General features: G+C 38.6%; 1 protein-coding gene and 1 pseudogene across 5 annotated transcripts in view; one reads left to right on the top strand and one right to left on the bottom strand.

The window, feature by feature from the left end:
- The window catches only part of LOC110155846 (butyrophilin-like protein 1), a 36,396-nt gene extending 29,699 nt beyond the window's left edge, over window positions 1–6,697 (bottom strand). For all 5 annotated transcript variants that reach the window (XR_008633112.1, XM_055160665.1, XM_055160668.1 and 2 more), the window contains exon 1: window positions 6,333–6,697. Coding sequence is in view for 4 of the 5 variants with exons in the window: in XM_055160665.1 (XP_055016640.1) it covers window positions 6,333–6,408 (76 nt within the window). In the remaining variant the exon portion in view is untranslated. The remainder of the gene's footprint in view (window positions 1–6,332) is intronic.
- A 17,010-nt stretch (window positions 6,698–23,707) lies between these two features.
- Window positions 23,708–23,825, top strand: LOC129411114 (5S ribosomal RNA; annotated as a pseudogene).
- Window positions 23,826–27,782: the final 3,957 nt, after the last annotated feature.

Here is a 27,782-nt window from a genome sequence, read left to right as displayed (position 1 = left end):
GACAAACATGCATGAATCAATAAAAATGCTGTTATGTTTGATTCATTGTTGCTGCTGCTGAAATTTGAATTTGAGTATCTATCTATGAATCTGTCTATCTAAAAGCTAATAAACGTTAATGTCACCTTTACATTTAAATAAGAAGTGAACTAACCTTTACCAGAGCAATTCAGAACCAGAATGCCTCTGAAATGGAGCACTGCTAACACCACTCCAATGACTGCAAGGATAACAACAACACTAACAACAGCAGTAAGTACGTGAGGTAAGGAATCTGAAAATGAAAGAGAAATCAGAAGATTGAGTCATACACTGTCCTAAAAATGAAGCATTTCTTTGCTTCACGGTGAGTAATTAACAGTGCAACATTCTTAACACTGTTTGACTTTCTTAAAACACAAACCATGACACTTCATACATGTATCTATCCCAATGTATCAAAAGATTTCCTCTCTGACAGGGTGTTGAATCATATTGATAATATATTGACAGATTCAGGTTTTTTTTCTAATCTTTTACTAAATGAAGTTCAGGAGCAGGACTACGTCACAATTAAATCCACTTCCTTGTCATTCTTTTCTGCTCCCCGATGCCACCTCCTAGCTAATGGATTTAAACCAGGAGGTTCCCTTAATACAAGTCAGTTTATTTTTGTAAAGCCCAAAATTATGACAACAGTCATCTCACAGTCTTAAATAATTGATTTAACCAACAGAAAGTTAGAAAATCAAAAGGATAAGGAAGGATATTCTCTCAACCCATCTTTCCCTTTATGACAAGTTTAAGAACCAGTGGGTTTAAGTTATCATTTGCCATGTGGTCCTAGTGAAAGAGCCCAAAATCCCAAACCAAAATTATTATTAATTATTGTTTTGTAAAGTTTGCTACTGTGATAGCAGGGTGTAATACATTTGCATTAACTATTTAATTTGAAGTATCTTAAAGAAATCATCAATGTGAGGAGACATTCTACTACATAAAGAATAATATTGGATTGGTGGACATCAGCAAAATAACAACTGTAACGTCCACTGTCTGATGTCTTTGTTGTCGTGAATAGTAAGAGGCATTTTCAGATTTGGCCTCATGTTGAAAATGTTTCAGTCTCCTTTCACATTGTCTGTCTTCCTCCACCGTGCCTCTGTCATACAGAAACACCTCCTTATGATCTTTCCACCATAAAAACACTTTGCTCTCAATGTTCTTTTTGAGGTCCAGAGAACAGGGCAGAACTGCATCATCTCTTTACACCACCATCCCATCTTAGCCATTAGACCTATAGTTTAATTGAAAGGTTTACCTGACCGCCTTTTTAGGTGACCAATATAACAAAGGGCACTTATTAGGGCTGCAGTTGCAAATACAACTAGAACAATAAAAGTGTAATCTTCTAGAGAAAAAGCAGATAAAGGTAGATTACGGTTTATGATCTCATGAATCAATGTCATATTGTACTCTGCTAAACACTTATATTTATGTATTATCACTGTTATATTTTTTTATAAAATACAATCAATATTACTGTAACTGAAAAATACAAAATACTTAGGAGGTTGTCTTTTTTTCCTGAAACACACAGAGGAAACATATCTTATATTCATTGTTGTTTATGTCAGATTTTATATTTAATTATATCAACAAACTAGGTTTTGGTGTTTTACTGTTTTTGTGCAAATACAAAATAGTGGCATACCTACTACCGTGAGAATAATGTGGGATTTTTGGATATGTATAATGACAGCTGTATAGTCCTCTATCAGACATCTGTGTCTTCAGTATCTTTATGGAGGCTTATAGTAGAAGAAATAGTGCCATTGGTTGTGCCTCACAGCAATGAAATGCAAGTGCACACAAGGATGGAATGTGGGCTATACTTCCACACCTGTGACCATGGGGTCCTGCTCTCTAAAGTCAAAGCACTTGCAAAAGGACTGGATTGTTGGACAAATATTGAACTTGGGTTGAATAATTGAAAAGCCATACTCATAAAGTATGCCCCCAGTAAGATTGTATACTGATACTGAGATGACAATACTCTTTGAGTGAAGAATCCCTCAGTCGTTGAGGTAGAATCCATGGCAGGGAGAAAATTCAGCTTGTCGACTGTGTGTGCAGGCAGATATAAGGAAGTGACCACCAGCATTCGGACCACAACTGAAGAAGCAGCTTGGATGAGCTGCGAAATGTATTTGACCAAACAAACTTTTGTCCAGTCGACAAACTGATTTTTCTCCATGCCAATACTCTTAGAGATAAGAATTTTTATAGACTGCTTTCTGTCTATTTTTAAACCTGTAAATTTTTTCCTAAACACAGCACATACAGTACACAGGGACTAATCTCCATGATCTTGTTGCTAGTCTTGGTCAGGACTACCACAGGATTGTGTGTATGTTGCATGTTTTGGGTTGAGGAGGGAAACCAGAGTTCCCGAAGGAAACACACCCAGTCACAGGGAGAACATGCAAACTCCACACAAAAAGCTTGGCGACCTGTCTTTTTTGCTCATAAAAATGTAAGCATTGTTCTCTGTAGCTTTTGATCAAGAACCTCTTATTCTCACCTGGAATGCTCACTTCCGTTGTATAATTGACCTGATGGTGGATGCTCCTCTGAGTGACCACACAGGTGTAACTGTCACTTCTGGTCACATTCACTTGAAGTTCAACAGGAGAGCGTCCATTTTGATTCTGTGGAACATGCTTTTCCAGAACGTCCCCAGCACTGTTTATCCACTCCACCTCAGGTTCAGGGACACCTTTAGCTTTACACTCCAGCTGTCGCCAAGTAATTTTATCACGCACAGTTCTGATGTTTGGCACTCGAGCTGCCCCTGAGGAGAGAATAAAAAGTTGGTGATGATCTTAAATTAAACATTTGTTTAGTAAATCTGTTTATTGAACCTGATTTTACCTTGACTAAAATCTCCCTCAATTCTGTCTCTGAACCCTTTAGTACAGACAAACAGCTGAACTTATTGAGAAGTTGAAGCTCTGTGGTTTTGACCTCTGCTGTCTGATCTACTCCCATTATAACTTTAACATTATATTAATATTAACATTATACTTTTAGGAGGTACGTATTTACAGACACCAGGAACGTTCTGTTCCGAATGCCTCCTGGACGCCTCCCTCGGGAGGTGATCCGAGCATTTCCCATCGGGAGGAGGCCCTAGGGAAGACCCAGGACACGCTGGAGGGACTATGTCTCTCGCTGGCCTGGAACGCTCGGGTTCCCCGGAGGAGCTGGAGGACGTGTCTGGGGTGAAGGAAGTCTGGGAGTCCCTGCTTAGATGCTGCCCCCCGACCCGGCCCGGTAAGCGAAAAAAATTTATTGGGTGGATGGATGGATTACAGACAACACATGGAGCATTTGTTTGGTCTTGACAATTCCTTTTTAAACTGAAGCCAATGACTGAGAATAATTTATGATAATAATAGTTTAAAATGAGAACGAGTTTAGAATTTTAATTTACACTGTCAGTGAACAAGGGTGTTGAAATATGAGCTACTTTTAAGAAGTTTTGTTTTACATGGAAGAGAAACATTTAATATTTTTACTTATCAGAAGGTTACTCACCAAGAACGTTCTGTCTGTTCTTTAACCTGTTGTATACACCAGAATGCATGTGATCTTACTTAAATAAAACTAAAAATATAAATATAAATAGCCTATGCGTATATATAAGTCCTCTCTATTAATGATAGACAAACTAACTGAAAAGGGACTACGTCTAAATAAATATGTTTTATGAAAATATTTCTGTTGATTAAATTGTGTTATTTAAATAAACAGTTTCGTCACGTGCTGTTGCGGGAGAGAATAAAAGTTCACCTCAGAGCCGAATATCACAGCAGTCAATATGAGGACACGGATAAACTGATGCCAGCCTGCGAGTGAACCATTAGAAAGGCTTGTTTTTTTAAAATCATAATTTTAGACAATCAAATCAAATCAACAAATGAAGTGAAACACGTGATGCACGGATTTAAATTACACTTGGAAAACCGTAGCATGCTAATTGTTAACACAAATCACCTAAATTAATTGACAAGACAGTTCGTCCAATGATGTTTACTGTAACTGTTCTGTACCCGCCCAGAAACAAAAGGAACCAATCAGCACAGTTCTCTGCCGCTCTGGGCCCAAACCAGCGAACTTCAGAACTCTACCAGCCAATCACAGAAGCGCCTCTGCTCCGGAGAGCAACAAGTGTGTGATTGACAGCTGCGTCCAGCCAATGGAGAGTCTCACGTCTAAACCGCACCAGGACGAAGATCCACCTGTTTGACTTTATTTATACAAGTCTAGTGTTGAATTAACTCAACAAGGACGAACCCAAACCAAAGACACGGGGGAAACAAATACCTATATATATTTACTTTTTTTTTTTCAAACTATGAGCTATTAGTGGGCAGGTTGTGCTTACAAACCTGTGAAAATGTGCAGATGTGGGCCTATTTTATGAAATAACAAATAACTATAACAATTGTTTTTATCACTGTAGTCTAATTATTGTAAATTGACCTGTGTTCATTCCTTTTATGCCAACTCTTTTTTCAAACAATATCAACTCAACAATTATGAGTAATTTTAAATAACTCTATTTTGTCAAGTGAACATTTTCTTTTTGTCTGAAACTTTAAGAGACCTGTGGCAAAGACAGAAAAGGTCATATTTCTAATTACAAGAGACTATTGCACAATATGAAAGCTACACTTAATTTTGACTTCAGCTTTTGAGTTACTTTGAAAACAGTTTTCACATATTTATCTGTCTCTGAACAGTGACGAAAAACATTAATGTTTAAGACTGACTCACAGCCCAACATCTCCTTAAATTACAAACGTGTTTTGTTTTCAGTAACATCTTCACATGATGTCAAGTATCAATAGTTTTCAATGCATCAACAGTTAATGATGTTTGTGAAGAGAAAATTTAAAATCTGCCCTTTATGACTATAAGTGTTATAAGATTAAAACACCATCTGTAAAACAGAAATAAAAACATGTAGAAATGGTGTTAATAATTGTGAGATAAAATAAATGAGATGCAGTACAAGTATTTCATGTCCCTGACTATGCAGTCTGAGCGTGGTCCTCAGAGGAACATTTGACTCAACATTACCTGCAGCATAGCATGTGGTATGAACCTGGATCTGATCAGGTTTTAGTCTGGGGATCTTTTCTTTAATATTAAATGGCAACAGAAAATACAGAGGAGCAAATAAATGAAGACGATGCATATGCAAAGTAAAACAGCACACACCACATAACAGACAACAAGCAAACACAAAGAAGCCAAACAGAAGCTGTGAAACAACATTTATTTAAATGAATTAAATACTCACCCACATGAAGGATAATGTTAACCACAGGTGTGGCTCCATCTAATTTCATTATTGAACAGGTGTATGTGCCAGTGTCCTCCAAACGTGTGTTTTTGATCTTTATGGAGGCATTTCCAGATGCAACTTTATCTTCAAAGAACTCAACACGAGTCTTGAACTGTTGACTTTGACCTGTTGAGGCCGAGCCGGAGTATTTGCCATTGTCATACTAAACACCTTCGTGTTCTCCATTGTTTTTCCTCCAGTCAAACGTGGCTCTTCTAACTGAGTTTTCAGAGCTCAGATCACAGTTGAGGAGAGCATCTTCCCCTTCTGACACAGTCACCATATTATTGGGCTCTACAACATACAACACAACAAGTATCACATATAGACATTTTTTTAAACAGACAAGACTAATATCATGGAGAGAGGGAGGATACAAAAGAAACTAGAAAAGCAGTGAGGCCTATTAATACAGATAGAAGAACAGCATTTAAGCAGAAGACTATCCAAGTATTTTGAACAATAGGCTATAGTTTTTTGTTTTTTGCTCTCTCTAATTAAACATAGACTTAAGTCAGACCTCCGAAGGAAGGATCAGCTTAAATGAAATGTTTTCATGCACCGCTGTACAAAACAATGGAAGGTCTCGCCACTAGAGGTCACTAGGACTCACATAAAGGATATGCAAGAGTCTACAATCCCTGCGCCTGCACCATGGCCTGCACACAGGCTAAAGTTATGAGACACACCTAATGATGTCACGTGTAGTCTATATGAGTGCAATAAGACACTAGAAGCACGAGCAGGTGCACACTTTCATCGATAATAGCCTTTGTACTAAGTCTAATACATCCTGATGTGAAATAAGCTTCATGGATGTCCAAAATCACTGGGCTAATCCACAGTGACTCAGGTGTCGGAAAACAGCACAGATCCGCAAACAAACACAAACTGTCACAAATGAACCAGTGGAGCAGGTGTCGTGTGGTTTTCTTACTTGTGTCTTGCGCAGACGCTGGTCCAAAGCCCGGAGACAGGAGGCAGAGCAGCGGGAGCAGGATCATCAGGGTCATGTCTACACCGCGATGGGAGCAGTGTCCCTGTGGCTCAGACACAGTGAGACATGGAGAGACACAGTTCTGCAGGAGCGCAGACTCTTATCACATCTGTGCTTCCGGTCCCATCACTACAGCGTCACGCACACACGCGCGGGCACGTACAGCGCGTGGACGACACAAACAGCTGCGAAGTTTCAGCTCTGTGTCCTGTTGTGTCAGAACCATAGACCGTGTTTATAAACAGATGTATAAAGAGCGCATTCGTCCCTTTGGCTCTGGTCTGGACATGAGAATGTCCCTCTGTCCTCTGTGATCATCTAAAACCATGACTCTGCACTTCTCTGAGTGGGGCTGTGTGCTTCAGTTTGTGAAGTGGTGTGCGGGGCGGGGGGACTTTTATTTCTGTCGTGAAAATTGTGTATTTCTGTTTAATTATTCATTATATGAACACTCAATTTTAAACCTTATTTATGTCATTTGGGACGTTTATGATCTAATATTTTACACAATGTATGAGTATTACAGAGAACTGTTACACGTCATGACAGAAGCTAAGTGTTAGATGATAATGTGACTTGCTGTTATTGTATGTGGAGTGCAGCAGCTCGCGTGTTGAGCCGTGGCATCCTGACCTGTAGGCTACACATTTTGTTTCGTGCAGATTAAAACCACAAAAGACAGCACTGTTCCCTGGCCATTTGTTCACAACACAGCGCAGATAAACTATGACAGTCAAAAACGAACACTGAACTTTTGCACGGCCAAGTTCAGCGCGGTTACATAATGTAATTCATGTTTGTATGATGATAATAATGCAGTAGTCTTATACAGCTCTTATCTAGATGATCAAAGTCAATTTTGTGCATTATTCATTCACTCCATGCTGGTGTTAAGGCACTATTGTAGCTACAGCTGCCGTGGGGCAGACTGACACGAGTGAGGCTGCCAATCTGCTCCATCTGCCCCCCAACTGACTGTTTACTATAATCTGTTCTTTGAATGGCAGAAATGATAATGGCAGTAAACAAAAGAGAAAGTAAAACACAAACTCCTCAAGACTCAAAATGCTTACTAAGTACTACAGTATGTAAATCATTACTCAACTTTACTATTACAATTTATGCAAGTTCAGATCAGATCGTGAAATGATATGAGTCACATCCTGAGCACACGCACTCGTTTATCTGTGTGTATGCATGTGTGTTTGTGTCTTTGTGTGTGCCTGTGTATGTGTGTGTCTGTATGTATGCGGAGTGTGTCTGTGTGTGTGTGTGAGCCTTGACTTCCTCAGAACTTGAACCTGTGACCTCATGACTGTTTACTATAATCTGCTCTTTGAATGGCAGTAATTGGCCCGAGCGAGTCTGAAGCAGCTCTGAAGAAATATACTGAACTGTGAAAAATGTGCCCAGATCAGGTCATAAAAATAATTAACCAAAAGAGAAAGTAAAACACAAAATCCTCAAGAGTCAAAATGCTTATTATAAGAGTACTACTACTACTACTACTACTACTACTACTACTACTACTACTACTACTACTACTACTTCTACTTCTACTACTACTACTACTACTACTACTACTACTACTACACTACACTCAATAGCCCAACCCTGTCTTTTGTGAGTTCATGTGTGAAGGCTTCCAGAACAACCAGTTAATCCACAACCGGTGAATATGTTTAATCTTCTAAACAAAATACATTTTGTAATCTCAACTGTTGCTGATCTCACTTGTTTGGAGGAAATGGAAATGTGGTGATTTCTAACTCTTATTTTACTTTAATTTCTGTGTATGAAGACATTTTGAAATGACCTCAGTACAGCCTCTATACAATTAAGTTTTCCAAATGTGTGCAAAGCTGAGTCAATCAACATTAAAATCCATTGTTTACAAAAATATATTCTTCTTTAACCTGAAACCAAAAATTTGTATGAGGTAACTGATGCTACTGAATTAAATGTTAAGCACTCATTATTTACATTTTTAATTTAAAAAAGTAAAGTAGTTTTCAGACTTATTTATTTGCATTTAAGTGTTTTAACTTATGACACAATGCACATGCATAGACATTTAATTAATGTATTTTTTAAAATAAAATAAATTATTTATGTATATATTTCAATGCAGAAAACCACTAAAATCACTGACACATTACAATTACTCCACACTTGATAAAAATAAATAAAAAATAAATAAATAAATAAATAACTGTAATGCTCAAGCTCTGGTCTGACATCTTCCCAGCAGCAAACGAGGTTCCAGGTTCAATGCCCCAGTTCGGGCCTTTCTGTGGAGAGTTGACATGGTTCAAATCAAATCAAATCAAACTTTATTTATAAAGCACTTTTCATACAAAATGCAACACAAAAGTGCTTTACAGTGATTAAAAAACAGTCCCGCATTTCACCACCCAACCACCCACCAACCCAACCCCAACGCACCCCCAACCCCACATAGTCAAACAACCCAAACACACACACTCACATACACACAAACATGCACACGCACACACACACACACACACACACACACACCACTCACACTCACACGCTAAAAACATAACCGGACACAATAAAATGTGAGGCTGAATACAGGCGAACCAGTTGAGAAAGCACCATCAGAGGAGCCGTCTGCACCGGGAGCAAGAGACGTCCACCACCACCAGGAACCACACAGGGTCCAGGGGAGAGATGAAGCCCAGGCACCTGAGGCCCAAGCACCATCCCTCCACCAGGAGCCCACATGACAGACCCCAGCCACAGCTGACCTCCACTCCCGATGCAGAGGGCTCCTACAGAGGAGACACTGGAAATCCTAAAAAATATGCCTAAGATAAAATAAATATAGTAAAAGTGTACAATAAAAAACAAGTAAAAGTATAAGATTTCAATCAAAAGCTAAGCTAAAAAGGTGGGTCTTGAGCCTACTCTTAAAAACATGAACGTTTCTCTGCAGCCCTGAGCTCCTCCGGCAGGGCAGTTCCATAGACGAGGGCCATAGTGCTGAAAAAGACGCCTCTCCGTGAGTGTGTGTCCTGACTTTGGGGAATGACCAGGAGCCTGCTGCTGGGAGGAGCGCAGGGTCCGCGAGGGTTCGTAGGTAAAAAGCAGTTCTGAAAGATAAGAGGGCCCAAGACCATTAAGACATTTAAAAACCAGTAAAAGAACTTTAAAATCGATCCTGAAACTCACAGGGAGCCAATGCAGTGATTTTAAAACCGGTGTAATGTGGTCCTGCCCTCTGGTCCTCGTCAGGACACGCGCTGCTGAATTTTGTAGTAATTGCAAATCTGAAATACTCTTTTTGGGAAGACCAGAGAGCAGGGCATTACAGTAGTCTATTCGACTGGTGATAAAAGCATGCATCAGCGTCTCGGTGTTGGCCAGAGAGAGAATGGGGTGGACTCTGGCTATGTTTTTTAGGTGATAAAAAACAATTTTTGTGATGTTCTTAATGTGTGGGATAAAAGTTAGCTCAGAGTCAAGAATGACGCCCAGGTTTTTCACTTGTGGAGAAGGGTTAAAGGACTGTGTTTGGAATTTGGGTAAAAGTTTCTCTCTCTGGGCCTCAGGACCAATGACTAAAACCTCAGTTTTGTCCTGGTTAAGCTGGAGGAAGTTTTCTGCCATCCAGGACTTAATTTCTAGAATGCAGTTAAAAAGGGCATCCATTGGTCTCCTGCACTCTCTGTTCTCTCATCAACCCAAAACATGCACCACAGGTACAAAAGACATTCTGACCAAGATCACGGAGATAAAATGTGCCTTAACCTCAGCTTAACCTTAAAGGAAGCCATTAGCCACTTCTGTAAACCACTTCCAGTTAATTTGAACATTTGTATTTCTGTTCTCTCACTTACTCTCATTCCCATTTATTTATTGTGGTTATTGTGGAAAACATCAGCTGGTGTTATATTACCTCAGTTACATTCACTTCTGTTCATAAATCAAGTGTCACGTCCCAACACTATAATTTACCCTTTTTTTCAACCACTTTGTATTGAATCATATTATTATTGACTTTACTCTGTGCTATTCTTGTCTACTATGTCCTTTACAAAGCCTTTACAAGTTGACACATGTTGTCTGGCAGTATGTAGGCAGAATAATTCACTGTCACCAAGTTACAAGGAAAGGATGCAAGTCACTTAAAATCACTTAAAACTCTTGAAATAGTAAGTATTGCACCCAAGTAAACTCAATAAAAAAATCTAGAATGACCTTGAAAAGCTATATAAACATTAGTGGCTTAAACCAGGGTGAAAAACAGATTCTGCTTGTTACCATGGAGATCTCATTGCTTTGTCTAGAATGTTCCAGAATGGCATTAATCTTATTCACTCAACTTTGGAGTTTTTAGTGCTAAAATTCTTCGTGTATTCTTACTGTCTGCTCACCTCTCAAGAGATCTGACCTATAACTAATATGCAAGTTTAATGCCATACTGCGGGACATTATGGACGGAGCAATATATAATACTACTTTTACTGTTACTAATACTACTACTGCTGCTACTTTAAATACTACTATTTAGCTGTTTCTGCTGATGTCCTCCAACAAACAAACCAAGCTTTCTATCATCATGGAGACCAAACCAGGCCAAGTCACAGGTCAGATCTGTGGAGAGGCGACCCCACTCACAGAATGTTTGTTATTCTGGGTATTTTTGAGCTATAAAACCACATGTAATAGAATTAATGTAAAGTAGATCTGTTTAATGTCATACTGTGGAACATTCCAAGCAGAGCACTGACATATCCATAGAAACAAGGTGACAGGCCCCCTATTGAAAAGTTACATAGTGCAAAATAAAAATTCCATGTAAAATATTTTTTAGAATATGTGTTGAATTCTAAGTAATCAGAATGGTCGAGCAGAGATGTGAACTTTTTGTGGTTGGTGCAGAGATGCTGCAGATGATACGTCCTGTTTACAGAACAGAGGGAAAGAACGGGGGTCCAAATCAATGTTTTTAGTCAAACAAAATACTCTCTAAATGAACACAGGCAATATACAAGTTTAAAGGACATATGTGTAAGATTTTTTTTCATAAACTTCACCTGCATCTCCAGACATGAGGTGTTCAAATCAAATATAGCTCTTAATGGTAACAATTGTAACGTTGATTATTGTTTTGGTTCTTAAAGTTTATCCTGTCCGAAACCAAAATGAGCATGAATCTTCCATTTGGGTTGCCAGTTCCAGTGCTGAAATCCAGCTGGTTTAAACCTAAAATGCTTCTCTGATCTGAATGGACAATACCTAAACCCGAGAACCTGCAGACAATCATTACTCTGTGCTAGTGAAGCCTCTGCAGCTCAGTGAGAAAACAACAGGCCCAGCAACGACATCTCCATGGAGACAAGGAGGCGCAGACCCTTCACCACAAAAGTTACAGAGTGTGCCTTTAAATGATGAACAATAACAACAGTCATTTCTCTTTCCCATCATCCCAGTTTGTTTTATCTAACTCAACCCCACCCTGCCGCCCCCTATTTTGTTTGTCTCAGTCATAAAACTCCTACGAGGGGGGTCCTTTTCCAACTGAGCCAATTGAAGATTGAGACGGAGCCCCCACCCATAGTCTCAACCCAACCATGTCTGCCCAGCTTTGTATATTATCAAAAAACTTCTTTGCACTATGTCGTTGTTGGTGTGGTCCTAACTAGTGAGCCTGTGTTTTTTTGCAGAAACATGTTAATGATTTATTTCTTGACGTTGATCACCTCATATAATTTCATAATGTGGGTTATCTTATCAGAAAACAATCACTATATTACAGAAGGAATATTATTAGGTTATAAATGTCATTATATTGTTTTATGACACATTGTCAAAGTGTAAGTACCACGGCATCATTGTAATGTGATTCTCTGAGTCTCTACTGCCTCCTGGTGGTGTTATGTTCTCATGTTCTTATGTCTTTAACCATTAGGACGAACATATATTTAAAAATACATAAATATTAAAGGTTCACCAAAGGCGAGGGTCACACATCCAAATGAATGTTTTTAGTCATGTTTTTGTTAACAACAAAACACCCTTTAAATGAACACAGTCAATGTACAAGTTTAAAGGAAATATGTGTAGATTTTAAATTTCATAAACTTCACCTACATCCCCAGACATGAGGTAAATGTGTTTAAATCAAATATAGCTCTTAATGATGGCAATTGTTATGCTGATTTATTGTTTTGGTTCTCAAAGATTATCCAGTCAGAAAACAGAATAAGCATGAATCTTCCAATTTAGTTGCCAGTTCCAGTGCTGAAATCCAGCTGGTTTAAACCTAAAATGCCTCTCTGATCTGAATGGACAATACCTAAACCCCAGAACCTGCAGCCAATCATTACTCTGTGCTAGTGAAGCCTCTGCAGCTCAGTGAGAAAACAACAGGCCCAGCAACGACATCTCCACGGAGACAAGGAGGTGGCAGACCCTTTACCACAAAGGTTACAGAGTGTGCCTTTAAATGATGAACAATAACAACAGTCAATTTTAACACTGAGTTAACAAAGAAAAAAGAAAAAAAAGAAAATGTAGGATCATTGCCTTAACACTTTTTTTTATAATCACTCTTCACATTTATAGGTTAGTACTACTATATGAACCACCAGATGAATTTACTAATAAAGATAACACAAAATGTAGTTAATAGGATTAACTGAGATTCAGGAGCAGGACCACGCCTCAACCGCCCGCTCCTCTCACCAGAGAACCACACCTCACCTCGACCACACTTCTAATTTCCCAGAAGCCCATTTCTCTTTCCCATCATCCCAGTTTGTTTTATCTAACTCAACCCCACCCTGCCGCCCCCTATTTTGTTTGTCTTTCAGTCATAAAACTCCTACGAGGGGGGTCCTGTTCCAACTGAGCCAATTGAAGATTGAGACGGAGCCCCCACCCATAGTCTCAACCCAACCATGTCTGCCCAGCTTCTTATATTATCAAAAAACTTCTTTGCACTATGTCGTTGTTGGTGTGGTCCTAGCTAGTGAACCTGTGTATTTTTGTGGAAACATGTTAATGATTTATTTCTTGACGTTGATCACCTCATATAATTTCATAATGTGGTTTATCTTATCAGAAAACACTCACTATATTACAGAAGGAATATTATTAGGTTATAAATGCCATTATATTGTTTTATGACACATTGTCAAAGTGTAAGTACCACGGCATCATTGTAATGTGATTCTCTGAGTCTCTACTGCCTCCTGATGGTGTTATGTTCTCATGTTCTTATGTCTTTAGCCATTAGGACGAACATATATTTAAAAATACATAAATATTAAAGGTTCACCAAAGGCGAGGGTCACACATCCAAATGAATGTTTTTAGTCATGTTTTTGTTAACAACAAAACACCCTCTAAATGAACACAGTCAATGTACAAGTTTAAAGGAAATATGTGTAGATTTTAAATTTCATAAACTTCACCTACATCCCCGTACATGAGGTAAATGTGTTTAAATCAAATATAGCTCTTAATGATAGGCAATTGTTATGCTGATTTATTGTTTTGGTTCTCAAAGATTATCCAGTCAGAAAACAGAATAAGCATGAATCTTTCATTGGGGTTGCCAGTTCCAGTGCTGAAATCCAGCTGGTTTAAACCTAAAATTCCTCTCTGATCTGAATGGACAATACCTAAACCCCAGAACCTGCAGCCAATCATTACTCTGTGCTAGTGCAGCCTCTGCAGCTCAGTGAGAAAACAACAGGCCCAGCAACGACATCTCCACGGAGACAAGGAGGTGGCAGACCCTTTACCACAAAAGTTACAGAGTGTGCCTTTAAATGATGAACAATAACAACAGTCAATTTGACACTGTGTTAACAAAGAAAAAAGTACATTTTTCACTCTTCACATTTATAGGTTAGTACTACTATATCAAGGGTCTCCAACCTGTAGCTCGGGAGCTATCAGTCGCTCTCCACCCCCTTCCAAGTAGCTCACCAAGGAATTTCTGAATTACATGTATTGTCCTGAATAACTCAAATTTAATGAATCAAATGCTTATTATTATCGTAAACCATCATTCATAAATAAATAATGGTTTATGTTTTATCTAATTTTACCCCATCTAAATCTTGCCATGGCTCTTATATGTATTTTATTTTCTGTGACTGCTAAAACTAGTAGGTCTCTGGCATTTTCGTTTCGTAAGTAGGTAGGTAGCTCACCGTAGAAAAAAGGTTGGAGATCCCTGTACTGTATAAACCACCAGATGAATTTACTATTAAAGATAACACAAATTATAGATTAGTGTATTTGTGTGGAAACATGTTAATGATTTATTGCCTGACCTTGATGACAAATAATCGCCTGATAATTTCATAATGTAGGTTATCTTATCAGAAAACACCCACTGTACTAAGTAAAAAACATTATTAGATTATAACTGCCATTGTATTGCTTTATAACACATTGTCCGTGTGTGTCTGGAACTGGACTAAGTGCCAGCACGTCCCACATTTGGTCCAGCTCATGTATCGTCCACCTCCAGGTCTAGAGCTAGGCTTGAATTTGGCACCACTTTCTATGTTAAGAATAGGATTTTTTAAACGGACAAAATAGCTAAATAAAAACACCATGGTCATGTAGAGCGGGCTGATACGAACATTTTAAGACCAAAAGGATGAGGCTCACAACAGCAGTCACAGAGAGAGGGGCCACAATATTCATCCTTTTATATTTATATATATATACAGTCCATGGTCAGAAACAGCTGGAGGATTATCTTATTTTGCATGTTATAGGTTGATGAGGGAACCTGAAATTTACACTTGTTTAGCGATTTATCATCAGATTAAAATTGGTCTTGATTAGTGAATATAAAAAATTTTTTTTTGACAGCAATGCTTTGCAATCCTCCAGAATATGCTGTGTGTGCCTTTAAATATTTAAATAATAATAAAAATGATGATGATAATGCAAACAGAGTCACATATTCAATTGCACAGGGTCATGTATCAGCTAGAATAACCTTACCAAAAACTCTTTCCGCATGTACATTTTCACTTTCACATCTTCTTCCTGTTTTGAAGAGCTTCCTCTGCATTTTCATTTCACACCTTTCTGTGTCAGAACGCTACATGACAAATTTGATGATTATTGCAATGGTGCCTCAGTATAGTTTGTTTTGTTGAAGTATCTGCATCTGCAAAACATGTGCCACAATGATTTTATTTTATTACACAAATGCCACACATAAATAAATAAGTAATTTCTTCAGAATTTGTGATTTAGGATGGATTCAGGATGTGTTTTTGAAGTGTCCAGGGTTACACTTGGTCAAAGTGATTCAGATTGGCTTGACTATCTCTCCTTATCAGAACACGTAGTGGGACAGAGTGTCACAGAGGGTTAAAGAGGGTGGCCATTGACCGGAAGATTAGGGATTTATTTCCCGCTCGACCTGTTATTATGGAAAGCGGTTACTGGCGGTTTACAGATAACATCCTTGTTCCACTGACCTTAAGTACATCTGCTGTAAACTTTCACTGAGGTGTGATCCTACTACTGTCTGGTCACATGTCTGGTCTTTTATTTACACTTTCTGAACAGCGCATGAGTTACCATGAGTTAGTATTAGTTAGCATGAGTTAAATATCGAAATATTGCCAGTATAGCAAACATCTGGCACAAAACCAAAACCGCATCCTGTCTCCACTGTTTGCAATGGGTGTGATTGATAGGCAGTTTGTTTGCATTAAAACACAATCAAGCCAGTTTACAAGTAAAAAAAAACAAACAAAAACAAAAAAACAAACAGATTTCCACAGAATCAATCACATTTTGTTCTGACCGATAGGAGAATATTTGAGAGGAGATGTCTTTTGCATCTGAGAGAGATGGTGCAAATGAGACAGTTAGGACAGTGGTTTGTTGCACTTTATAGTTTGGTTCCAGACTAGAATGTAGTGAGGGACTGCCTGGTCAGCCAGTATTTGCAGCCAATCATTACTGCCCCTTTATACCTGCTCATTGTCTCACTTTGGACAGAGAGTTACTGGGCCTGTCTGACATAAGACAGAACTGTGCAGATCTGATCAGCGCTGATTGAACATGGTGCACACTTGATCTGTAATCACAAATGTGCAGGATTCATAAAGACTGTGTGATCCAAACAATACTGGACAGTTGGCGCAGCCGGGGCTACTACATCAGAATTTGTAATAATGTAGCCCTGTTACAATGGGAATACGGCATACTGGTTAAAAGGGCTTGTTGTGAGTGTAGAATTGACAGAAAAGACAGATTCAGAATGTCTGCTTATATAAAAGAGTGACCAAATAAATATATAAGCAATGGAATACACATGATACAAGTCTGTGATGGTTATTCATTTGTTTGCTGATTCATTGAAGATAGTCCAGGGTAGTACAGAGACGTGTTTGTGTGTTTGTTGCTCCCACTGGACCTGGTCAGCAGTCATGTGCATAAATGTGTCATCATTATTCTCACGTATACTTTCATTAACCCAAAGTTCACTACTACGCTTATCTGAACACATGATAGCAACCCAGAGTACCCAGAGTTACACAGAGCTCTGAAGGTGGACTATAGGGGGCAGTCAAAACACATAAAGAGAAGCATACAGTAGGGTCCAGACCGAATTTGGTGAAATGAAAAATGGGTTTATGCTGCCCCTATTGACATACAAATTACAATACAATAGTGGTCTAAAATACTGAATCAATTTAATTTTAGGCTACTTAAAGCTGTACTGTGTAACTTTTTTGAAGGTTAGTCGATTGAATGTTCCACAGTATGGCATTAAATGTATCTCTTTTGCATTTATTTCCTTTTAGGCTCATTTTACTGCTCAAGAATACCTCAAAAACAAGTATTTTTTTTACTAAGCGAGATTGCCTCTTCACAGATCTGACCTGTCTTGGTGGCATCATCATGTTTACTGCAGTCCTGTTGAACATCCGGGCAGCAATAACATCTCCCTGGAGAGAAGAAGTCAAGACCCTCTAACAGAAAGGTTTCACATTGCAGCATTAGAGTCAAAAAAATATCCATCAGTAGGACCAGGAGAAGCCCACACACCACCATTTGAAAGTAATCCAACTTTTCACAACATGTTTTTATTGTTCCAAGCACTTCAATGAGCAGTGTGTTAGTTTATGGGGTTCTTGCGTCCTCTGGTGGTTGTCTCTATAATTGTCTCTTAGTATGGATACCCGTACATACACATCATCCAAAATAAATCTATATATAATATCAAAATGTGGTTGGAAAATACTTAATGTGCCCATATTACGTCATTTTCTGTTCTATGTTGTTATAATGTTGTTTCCTCATCACAAACAGACCAGGAGTTGTGTTTGTTGTTTAATTCACACATGTTTAACACACAAACCTGTGTATTTAAGATGAGTTTTTCTCTCAAACAGAAAACATGTATGTCAAGTATTAATTTAGAAAATGCTCCACTGTGTTTTTAAACAATCCGTGTATCATTCATTCATTTGTTTTTCAGTATACAACCAAAAATAAGAACATGAAAAAACAACAATTTTCTTCATTATTTGTTTTAAAACTGCTTTAAACTAAAAATTATTTGTGAGTTAAACTGTGATGCCCAACTTTTGCACCACATACAGACTGAACCAGAACTAAACTGTTTTCAGTCCCTGTCTAGTCCCGGTCTCAGTTCCTGGTTACAGTTTCGGTCTCAGTCCTGGTCCTGTTCCCGGTCTCAGTCCTGGTCTGGTCCTGGTCTTAGTCCTGGTCTCAGTCCTGGTTCAGTTCATATGCGGCACAAAAGTCCGGCATCGCAGTTTAAGTCACAGAAACGGGAAACGGCCGTTATCTGATTTTTCCATTACTCATATAAACACAAACTGAATTGTTATAAATTTTGTTCATTTTGGTTTTGAAAGAAAACAGTTGTTTTTCGTTTTCTTATTTTTGGGTTTATATTAAAAAACAAATGAAAGAATGATACATGGATTTTAAACTCACCTTCAATAGAACCATTTGGATTTCATGTCATGGAATTTCCAGTCTCTACTAGAAAAAAGGTAAAAGTTAGTTGTACACTTGAAAACTTCCACTTCATGACATCACAAGGTAGAAAAGAGCATTTTGCACTTCAGAAATGTAGACAGACTAATAATAAAGGATTATTCAAACATATGTGAATGAAACAGAAACAAATGCGGACATATATTTTTAGGAGGTAACAACATTAACATAATTTTTGCGTAATACGAGACCTTTGATAAGCTGTATTCTTTTTTTTTTTTTTTTTAATCAATTTTAACCAGAGTGCTACCGTTAGGCAAAAGTAGGCAGCTGCTTAGGGCCCCTGAACCTGGAGGGGCCCCCAAACAGTTGCTCTCAGTGCTACTAATGATTTGATTTTCTCTCAATACATTAAATGAGAGTAGTTTTACTTAAAAAAAAAAAAAAATCAAAATAGTATCTGACTGTCAAATCCATTTTAATTGTCCCCCCTTTCACGTTAGGATGAACTATTCTGCTTGATCATAATCATATATAATGGATGTAAACATAAATGTAATTGTACTTGCAAAAAAAATAAAACTGTTGTCACCTCTGGTTATCTAGTAGGCGACCGAACTAACAAGACAAGTTTCCAGTGCAGCATAATTCAAATAAAGATGTGCGTGTCTCAAGAACAATGGGGAAAAACTGACAATAAAATTAAATATAATAAATAAAATAAAACAAAACAAAAAAAAACAAAAACAGTGCATTATACTGAGGACCCCAAACTCAAGCTTGCCTAGGGCCCCCAAACTGTTAACTCCACCTCTGATTTTAACCAAAGTAGTTGTGCTTATTTACCAGTCTGCTCATCTCCCCTCCTCCCTATTCTGCACACAGGCATCCTTTTAGTCCGGTCGTGACAAGAGCAAATACAGACGGACATTCCTACAGCCACATGGGACAGACCTCCAATCCTGTACAAGGCTCTGCTTAAATGTACTGCATTCTTCTGAACAGTTTGAGTTCATTTCATTAGGTACAAAAAAAAAATACTTTGATTGCACTTATCAAATTTAGCACTAGTGGTTTTAGCGCCTCCTGTTGGTGGTTAGTGTAGAGCAGCATTGTAAGTACGTTTCTTTCTCAGATTACTGTTGTACTGAAGTATGTTGCTGCCTATGGTGTATATGTAAAATTTGTATAAAAATCGCACCCAAATATCCAATGTATCCAGTTTATTTGTCTCCATACTACTGCTTCTACACAGTTTGTTAAAAGGACTGATCCTGCATTGTTGCCGTATTTCCACTTTTTGCTTATTACATTATTTCATTTCAATTTCTTACATGTAATTTAATCATTTTGTTTTACTTTTTAACATGAAACTGTTAAGTATTTTCATGGTACTATCAGGTTTACTTTTATACTTTGTTTTTGGAATTGCGAGAGAAACACTTTTTCAGTAAGTGAGACAAAGCCTGCACACTTACTCTCAAACTGAATTTAATAAATGATGATGTTTCGATGAGAGGATCTTCGTCAGGTCATGAAAACCACTAAAACTTTTCCAGTACCATAGTCGTGGTGCTCAAAGGTGCAGGACAGTCTGTCACCAGCTTTTCTCTGTGGTAGAATATATTTTAAAAGTGTATTTACATCAGTACAGGACCCAGAGGCATGAACCCTCAAGACATTATGATAGTATTATCCATTCGTGCTATGCTTCTGTTGTAGGGAGTATTATACTTCCTATAACGTAGGCCAAGATAACAAAGACTGAACTGGCGTAAGAGCCCTCAGTACAGCACAGAAGTGGAATTTCTCTCTCTATGGGAAATGAGGAACGACCGCTGTTTTACTGTGTCTAAAAATGTTGACAGCGGACAGCATGAAGCCACATAAATTACGGCGTCGCTTAAAGACATTACACCCCAATGATGTCGATAAGCTGAGTGAGTTTTTTCAGCGAAAACATGCTGAATAATGCCAACAATCATCCGGTTTGTGAATGCTGCTTCGGTAAAACAGCGAGCTCTGTTAGCATCATATAAGATGGCGCAACAAATAACAGAGGAGCTGATATTGCCTGCAGCAGTAGACATGGTTTCTGTTACGTTGGATGACGCAACTATAACATTCAGTTGTACTCATAAGTTTACATACCCAGGCAGAATGTATGTTTTATGGTTGTGGCCAAAAAGTTAAATTTTGGTCTCATCACTCCAAATGATTTTGTTCCAGAAATTTTGAGGCTTGTCCCTGTGCTGTTTGGTGTATTGTAAGCGTAGTATTGGTGTAGTAATGGCTTTCTTCTGGCGATTTGACCTTGCAGCCCTTTTTTTTCAAGTTCCTCCTTATTATGCATCTTGAAACATCCACACCACTTTTTTCAGAGAGTCCTGTAAGTCATCTGTGGGTTTTTCTTTGCGTCTTGAACAATTTTCCTGGCTGTTATGGCAGAAATTTTTGTTGGTCGACCTGATAGTGGTTTGATTTCAACAGAATCTCTCATTTTCCACTTCTAAATTAGAGTCTGAACACTGCTGATGGGCATTCTCACTTCCTTGAATATCTTCTTACATCTCTTTCTTTTTTATACAGGTCAATCACCTTTTCCTGCAGATCTTTTGGCAGTTCTTTTGCTTTCCCTCTGACTCGGAATCCAGAGATGTCACCTAATGTGAATTAACCTTTTTAACAGCTCAAACATACCTTGAAAAACAGGGTAATCATTCCACAGATCCGACCAATAAATTGCTGCTGCTGGCATCACCGGCTTGTCTCCATGGAGATAGACGTATTTAATGTGGATCCCTGCAGGCAAAAGGATAAAAAGAAGATCCTGTTCAGCATCATACCATTACATAATATTCTTCTTTCTTGTTTTCATGTGTGGTTTACATGCATTACTGTTCTGTTGATGTAATTTATGACTTAAAGGTTGTATAGAGGATTTTTTTTGTTTGTTTCAAATTGTCAATGAAATTTTAAAATACCATTACAGAGATGCAGCAGCCTTGTAATTATGATAACCAAAAAAAAAAAAAAAAAGAAATCTGTCAACTGTTGACATAGTGAGGCCAGATAAACATCAGCCAATAGACAACGAGGCTCCCTCTTTATCTATTGGCTGTTAGGTTGTCAATCAAACTCCTTAGTGTAACTGACTCGCCGGCGCGCAGGGATTATGTGGTTTATACAGCGGTTCTTAGAGGCTTTTTCAAACTGTGCTTTCCTCGCATTTCGCACAAAGTTTGTTGAGACGGCGGACAAGAATCCAGGATGAGTTCGCCGCAAAAGAAACTCTTTTTTTGGTCGCTGAAAGAAGAAGAGAAGGGGAAAAGACGAAGACAAACTGAGGTGATTCTTGGAGATTCCTTCCAGCGATGGCGGACGAAGCAGACGAAGGGTCTAAAAACTGATGCATCAGTCGCTAAATTATTTCTAGACAGGTCACTTCAACAGTAATTCTGACTGGCTGTAAACAAGCGTGATTTCTAGAGTAAGGAGGCAGGAGGAGATGTTTCTACTGAGGGAGCTGTGGAGGAGGAAGGTGGTGTCACGCATGCACAAGGACTGTCGCTGTATTTCTCTTACCTTAAAAAATCCTCTATACAACCTTTAAATAAAATAAAAATCAAACAATTTTATGCCATATTCTGTACACACCAGTAATACCTCCAGTACTGAGCACAAGTTATCATGTATTGACTATGTACACTGTAGCCTATCTGTGAGTGGATGTAGCTTTACGTAAGTTTATGACAGACATTTAAAGTTGAGTTACTTAAGAGGTCTGGAGCAGCTCTCAGGTCAGGAGAGGAGCAGAGGAATGTACCATTCTCAGACATGAAACACCTCGTACACTGGTGCCACATTTGTTTTAAGAGTTCAAAACAAATATCATTCATCATAAATGGCCTGTTTGGAATGACCCACAAAGAAAATCTCCTGTAGAAGGATGTACAGTATTATCAAGAGGAAAACAGCTGTCTGCAAACATTTAATATCTGGCATTGGTTAATATTACTTGAATTCAGAATATTGATGAATATTTCTGTAGTTTTAACGACACAGTAAAATATAAAGTGTCTGTTTAACATTTAAAACAAGAGCTGAGTCTGACAGAGCTGAAGGGTCTAAAGCTGTGCACATGGCCAAAACAGAAAATGTTTTTTTTTTACCTTTTGCTAATGTTGTTTTCATGTTTTGTTCCTATGTCTCTGGTACATCCACGAAAGAGTAAAATGCACTGTGGCATGAAATGGTTGGAGTGGGCCTGGTCTCAGAGAACACAGGAAGCCTATAGTTTAGCTGAGTGTCCACCCTGCACATGTGCTAAAGGTATTCAGAACCTCTAGAGTAAACTCAATCAGTTCTGCAAATATTCTTACACAATTATAGAAAGTTTTATGTTTTGTGGTTACAGTTGGTCTATTAGGACTTCAAAATACAATAAATGAGGAGGTACAATTGCTATAATATAATAAAAAATATCTTATGATGATCTTATGCAATGTTATGTTACTTTTTAGCATTTTAATAGAGCAAATGGGTTATTTTTTACACCATAAAACTTGAAATACCAAAGTAAATGTTGTCAAGGCCATATTTAAAGGTGCACTTTTCTGGTGGAGCATCTCATGTCTGATGTTATTACTTTCCCTGGAATGTTCCATGTTTGACTTTAAACAGATTAATCTAGCATTTATTCATTGTTTGGGTATTGGTGTTTGTATTGCTCAAAATACAATACAACAATTCCTTCTGTGAATATAGGGGCGACTCTCCACAGATCTGAACTGTAATGTAGCGTAGTGCTGTAAGCTGTTTGTCTCCCTCGTGATAGGTTTAATCTATAGTGTGGAACATTCTAGACAAAGCAATAACATTTCCATGGAGACAAGCAGGTAGTGGACCCTTCATTAGAAATGTTATATACTCAATAAAACACAAAAAATGCTCAATAAGTATTTTAATAGACAGAGAAATTGACAAAACATGGGAATAGAAGATCAGATTAAAAAAAAAAAAAAAAAAAAAGAGCCATATAAATCCAGTTGTATCCACTGGTGCTTCCAGTGACCCTTTCACTTTCTGCCTCCTCTCATGCAGCACATACCACACCTGGCCTCCTCTCCATTATCCATCATTATCATTCCTCCCGTGTTTCTCATGCTTCGCTTCTATTAGCATTCTACTCCAGTCTGTCGGACCATTCTGACACAGACAGCTGCTGACAGAGGGACTGGAGGCAGGAGCCAGCCCACATCACGTCTATAGGTGAGCTGGACTGAGAAGAAAACATCACCTGGACTGGTAATCTCATATAGGTGCTAATTTGTGGCCATACCGGCTTGTAAAAGCCTGATCCCATCAGATCTCAGAAGCTAAGTAAGGTCAGGCCTGGTTAGTACTTGGATGGGAGACTGCTGGGAAAATCAGGTGCCACAGTGGGGTGCCAGTGGCAATAACTGTCCTTGTGTCTTTAGGCAAGACACTTCACCCACATTGCCTAGTATGAAAGTGGTGTGTGAGTGATGGTGGTGGTCAGAGGGACCGATGGTGCCGATTGGCATGGCAGCCGCGCTTCTGTCAGTCTGCCCCAGGGCAGCTGTGGCTACAATAGTAGCTTACCATCACCAGGTATAGAGTGAATGAATAATACTGAATAATGCTCTGTAAAGCGTCTTTGTGACAAAAATGTCTGTGAAAAGTGCTATATAAATAAAGACTTACTTACTTACTAATCTGTGTATCATTCGTTCATTTGTTTTTCAATATAAAACCAAAAATAAAAAAACAAAAAACAACTATTTTCTTCATTATATGTTTCCAAAACCAAAATGAAAAAAAAAAAAAAACAAAAAACAGATAACCAACAATTCATTTTTTCAGTTTTTGATTTTATGTTTAAATGATAAATTAAAAAAATAAAAAATAAATCCAGTTTTTGGTTCAGCGATGCTGGACTGAACCTGAACTGAACCAGGACTAAACCGTTTTCAGTCCTGGTCTGGTCCCGGTCTCAGCCCCGGTCTCAGTCATGGTCTGGTCCTGGTCTGGTCCTGGCCTCCGTTCTGGTCTGGTCCCGGACCTGTTTTAGTCCTGGTTTAGTCTGGCATCTCAGTTTAGTTTTTTTCCATTTTTCATTTAAACACAAAAATGAAAACTGAAAAACCAAATTTTTATCTGAAAAACTGAAAAATTCTATTTGACAGGTTACAGCAAAATACCGCAAAGAAGGCAGCCTAACAGTACTACAGTTTTGAACAAAAAAATCTATGGGCCTGTTCATTTATTGCACCACTGTTGATCAATATTGCAGTTTACAATTAACAAAAATGTCATGATCTACAAATGTTAAACTTATATATATGTAAAAGAAACATTTGCAAGTAACAGACTCACTATGGCGGCACGGTGGCTGAGTGGCTAGCACTCATGCCTCACAGCAAGAAGGTTCTGGGTTCAATCCCCGGGTCGCCTGGGCCTTTCTGTGTGGAGTTTGCATGTCTCTCCCCGTGTCTGGATGGGTTTCCTCCGGGTGCTCCGGTTTCCCTCATCAACCCAAAACATGCTATAGGTCTCCATAAAACAGTTGATAGTCATGGTCAGTTAAATACAATCAATTCAATCATTGTGTCCTTAGGCAAGACACTTCACCCACATTGCCTAGTATGAAAGTGGTGTGTGTGAGTGATGGTGGTGGTTGGAAGGACTGATGGTGCCGAGTGGCATGGCAGCTGTGCCTCTGTCAGTGTGCCCCAGGGCAGCTGTGGCTACAACAGTAGCTCACCATCACCAGGGTATAGACTGAATGAAGAATGCTGAATAATGCTCTGTAAAGCATCTTTGGGGACAGAAAATGTCCGTGAAAGCGCTATATAAAGACTTTACTAATAAATAGTGCCAACAAGCCTTGGGTTTTGCAAAACTGCATGTTCCAATTTGTTCAAAGATGCCATATTCTCTGTATTTGTAACTAACAACAGAGTATTTCTTTAGCTTAAACTCAAAATACAAGTTTTTATCCAATAGCATCAGACCACAGTTTTTAAAATGGGGATATACTTTGCAAAAGTGACTTCACAAACCTTAAATCAGAGTGTTCCATAGAATATGCATTAAAGAAATACACAAGGCTGTTGCTGGTCACCTCCTGAATGAGGTTGGAGATCCTCTTATCTTCAAGTCTTCTTTTCATCTGAACAGAACAAAACACTTTACAAATGAGGGCCTGTTTACACGAGAACGCTTGCAGGTAAAAACGACAAAATATTTTATCAGAAGTGCCTTTCGTTTAGACGGTGACAGCGTTTTTGGAGCTTAAAAACACAAAAACCTTAAACCACCCTCCAGAGTGGAAAAGTTGAATAAGCTCCGCTGTGGCATTTCTGTCTACACTGCCAAAGACGCAAAACTCTGGTCAGATCTGCTCACGTTGCACACACCTAGCGTCACCACCTTGCCACCTGGCATGCATACCCAATCGAACTCCACACACTTTTGCGTCACTGTATGTATGCAGATTTCCTCCCAAAAACACTTATCTAAACGCAGAATAAAAAGCGAAGATGCAACGCCACTTTTGCGTCTTCTGTTCGTCATATAAACATAGTCTCAGTGTTGTCACGATGCGCTCACTCAAAGTTGACTAAGTTGTTTGTAGTGGAAATTATCGTCCTTCAAAAACTGCATCCTTTGAGATTCGCTAATTACGTCATTTCAAAGTACAATTTTGATTTGATTGTGATTAATCTTCCACTTCTATTTTTAAAGTTTCAACATAATCACACATTAATGAGATATTCTGGGATATACATTTCTTTTTATTCATACCATATTTCCACCAAATTCAAATGCTTTGTCCTCCCTCCCCTCTTGATGTGGGCCCCGGGTTGTGGCCCCTGTGTGCTGTCTCTGGCTTTGGCCCCTGCTGACTCTGGATGTGTGTGATGTGGAGGTGATGATGGCGGTGAGTGGGCTGCGGTGGGACCCCTCTGCACGGGACAGTAGCTCTTTTATGCCCGAGTGCGAGTGCGCAGGCACGGGGCCCCAGAGCGCGGAGGAGGTGCCCGCAGGCCCCTGGATCACACTGCTGCTGCACAAACACAAGGACACATGAGATGGTACAGCACTGATGAAATGTCCACTGTACTGTTTTTACTGTACAATATATAAGCCTGTCACAATACCACATTTGAAGTGATATATTGATGAAGTAAATTTAGACAACAACTGATAATATTGAAACTAAATAACAAGAGCTGATTTAAACCACAAAAACTATTCTAAAGCTACAAAAATGAGAGAGAGAGAAAAAAAAAGAGAAAACAATAAATGCAATAAATAAACAGCAGAAAGAAACACTTAAAGGTACATGATGTCATTGCTCTGTCTGGAATGTTCCACAGTCTAATATTAAACAGATCTAACTTATACTTATGCAATTACAGGTGGTTTTATAACACCAAAAATACAGAGAAAAACAGCCACTGACAGGCATGACCTGTAACTTGGTCGTGTTTGTACCTCATGAAAATAGAAAGGTTGAATACCAAACAAAAGTGTAGTGATAACCGAGATTGGTCTTGTTTTTTTTTTTGTGGTCTTGGTCCTGTCTCAGACCCGACTGCATTTGGACTCGGTTTTGTCTCGCTCACTCTTGAAGGCGCTTGGACTCGGTTTTGTCACAGACTTGAGGTCAAAGTCCAGTTATGAACTTGAAAAAACAGGTTTAAAAATCCTACACCCTTTTTTTCACTTTCTTTACAGTTCTCTGTACCTAAAGTGCCAGTTCAAGTTTTCTTAATTAAAGAAGGGCTTCTCAAACTGTGGGTGAGGGTCCAAAAAAGGGGCACAGAGTGTTTAAGTGCAGCACAGTTTGCTTGTCTTATTTTAAGCTTAAATTAACATTTATTAGATAAGAAAGATAAGGAGATAGATTTGTAAAAACATTGATATATATGTGCCAAAATAACTGTAAAATACAAATAAATGTAGAAAAGGACAAAGATGGTCTTGATTTGGTCTCAATGGGCCGTGGTCTTGGTCTTGTCTCTGTCTCAGTCTTGTTCTTGTGCTGGTCTCAGGACCCTGTGGTCTTGGTCTCGATTATTGTGTTCTTGACTACAATACTACCAAACAACCTCCACCAGCATTTGTAAAGCATCATAGAAGTTATTAATTCAACCTTTTACGGCTCAAAACTCATCATTTAGTCAAAATGTAACCAAAACTTTCCCAGAAGTCCAAGGAAAATGTACACACGATAAATACTGACTCCAAAAATTTAATGATATAGTATCGATACCGATTTTTCCCAAAGTATTATTTGAGCAAAATGTGTCTTTCCCCAGTGCAGATATATTGAATAAATAGGTCTTCAGGTCAAAATAAGAAGTGCTGTGT

Source organism: Boleophthalmus pectinirostris, unplaced genomic scaffold (genome assembly GCF_026225935.1).
Source record: "Boleophthalmus pectinirostris isolate CB_2022bp ecotype Guang Dong unplaced genomic scaffold, ASM2622593v1 HiC_scaffold_3, whole genome shotgun sequence".
NCBI classification, from domain to species: domain Eukaryota; kingdom Metazoa; phylum Chordata; class Actinopteri; order Gobiiformes; family Gobiidae; genus Boleophthalmus; species Boleophthalmus pectinirostris.
This window is presented reverse-complemented; position numbering and strand designations above follow the sequence as displayed.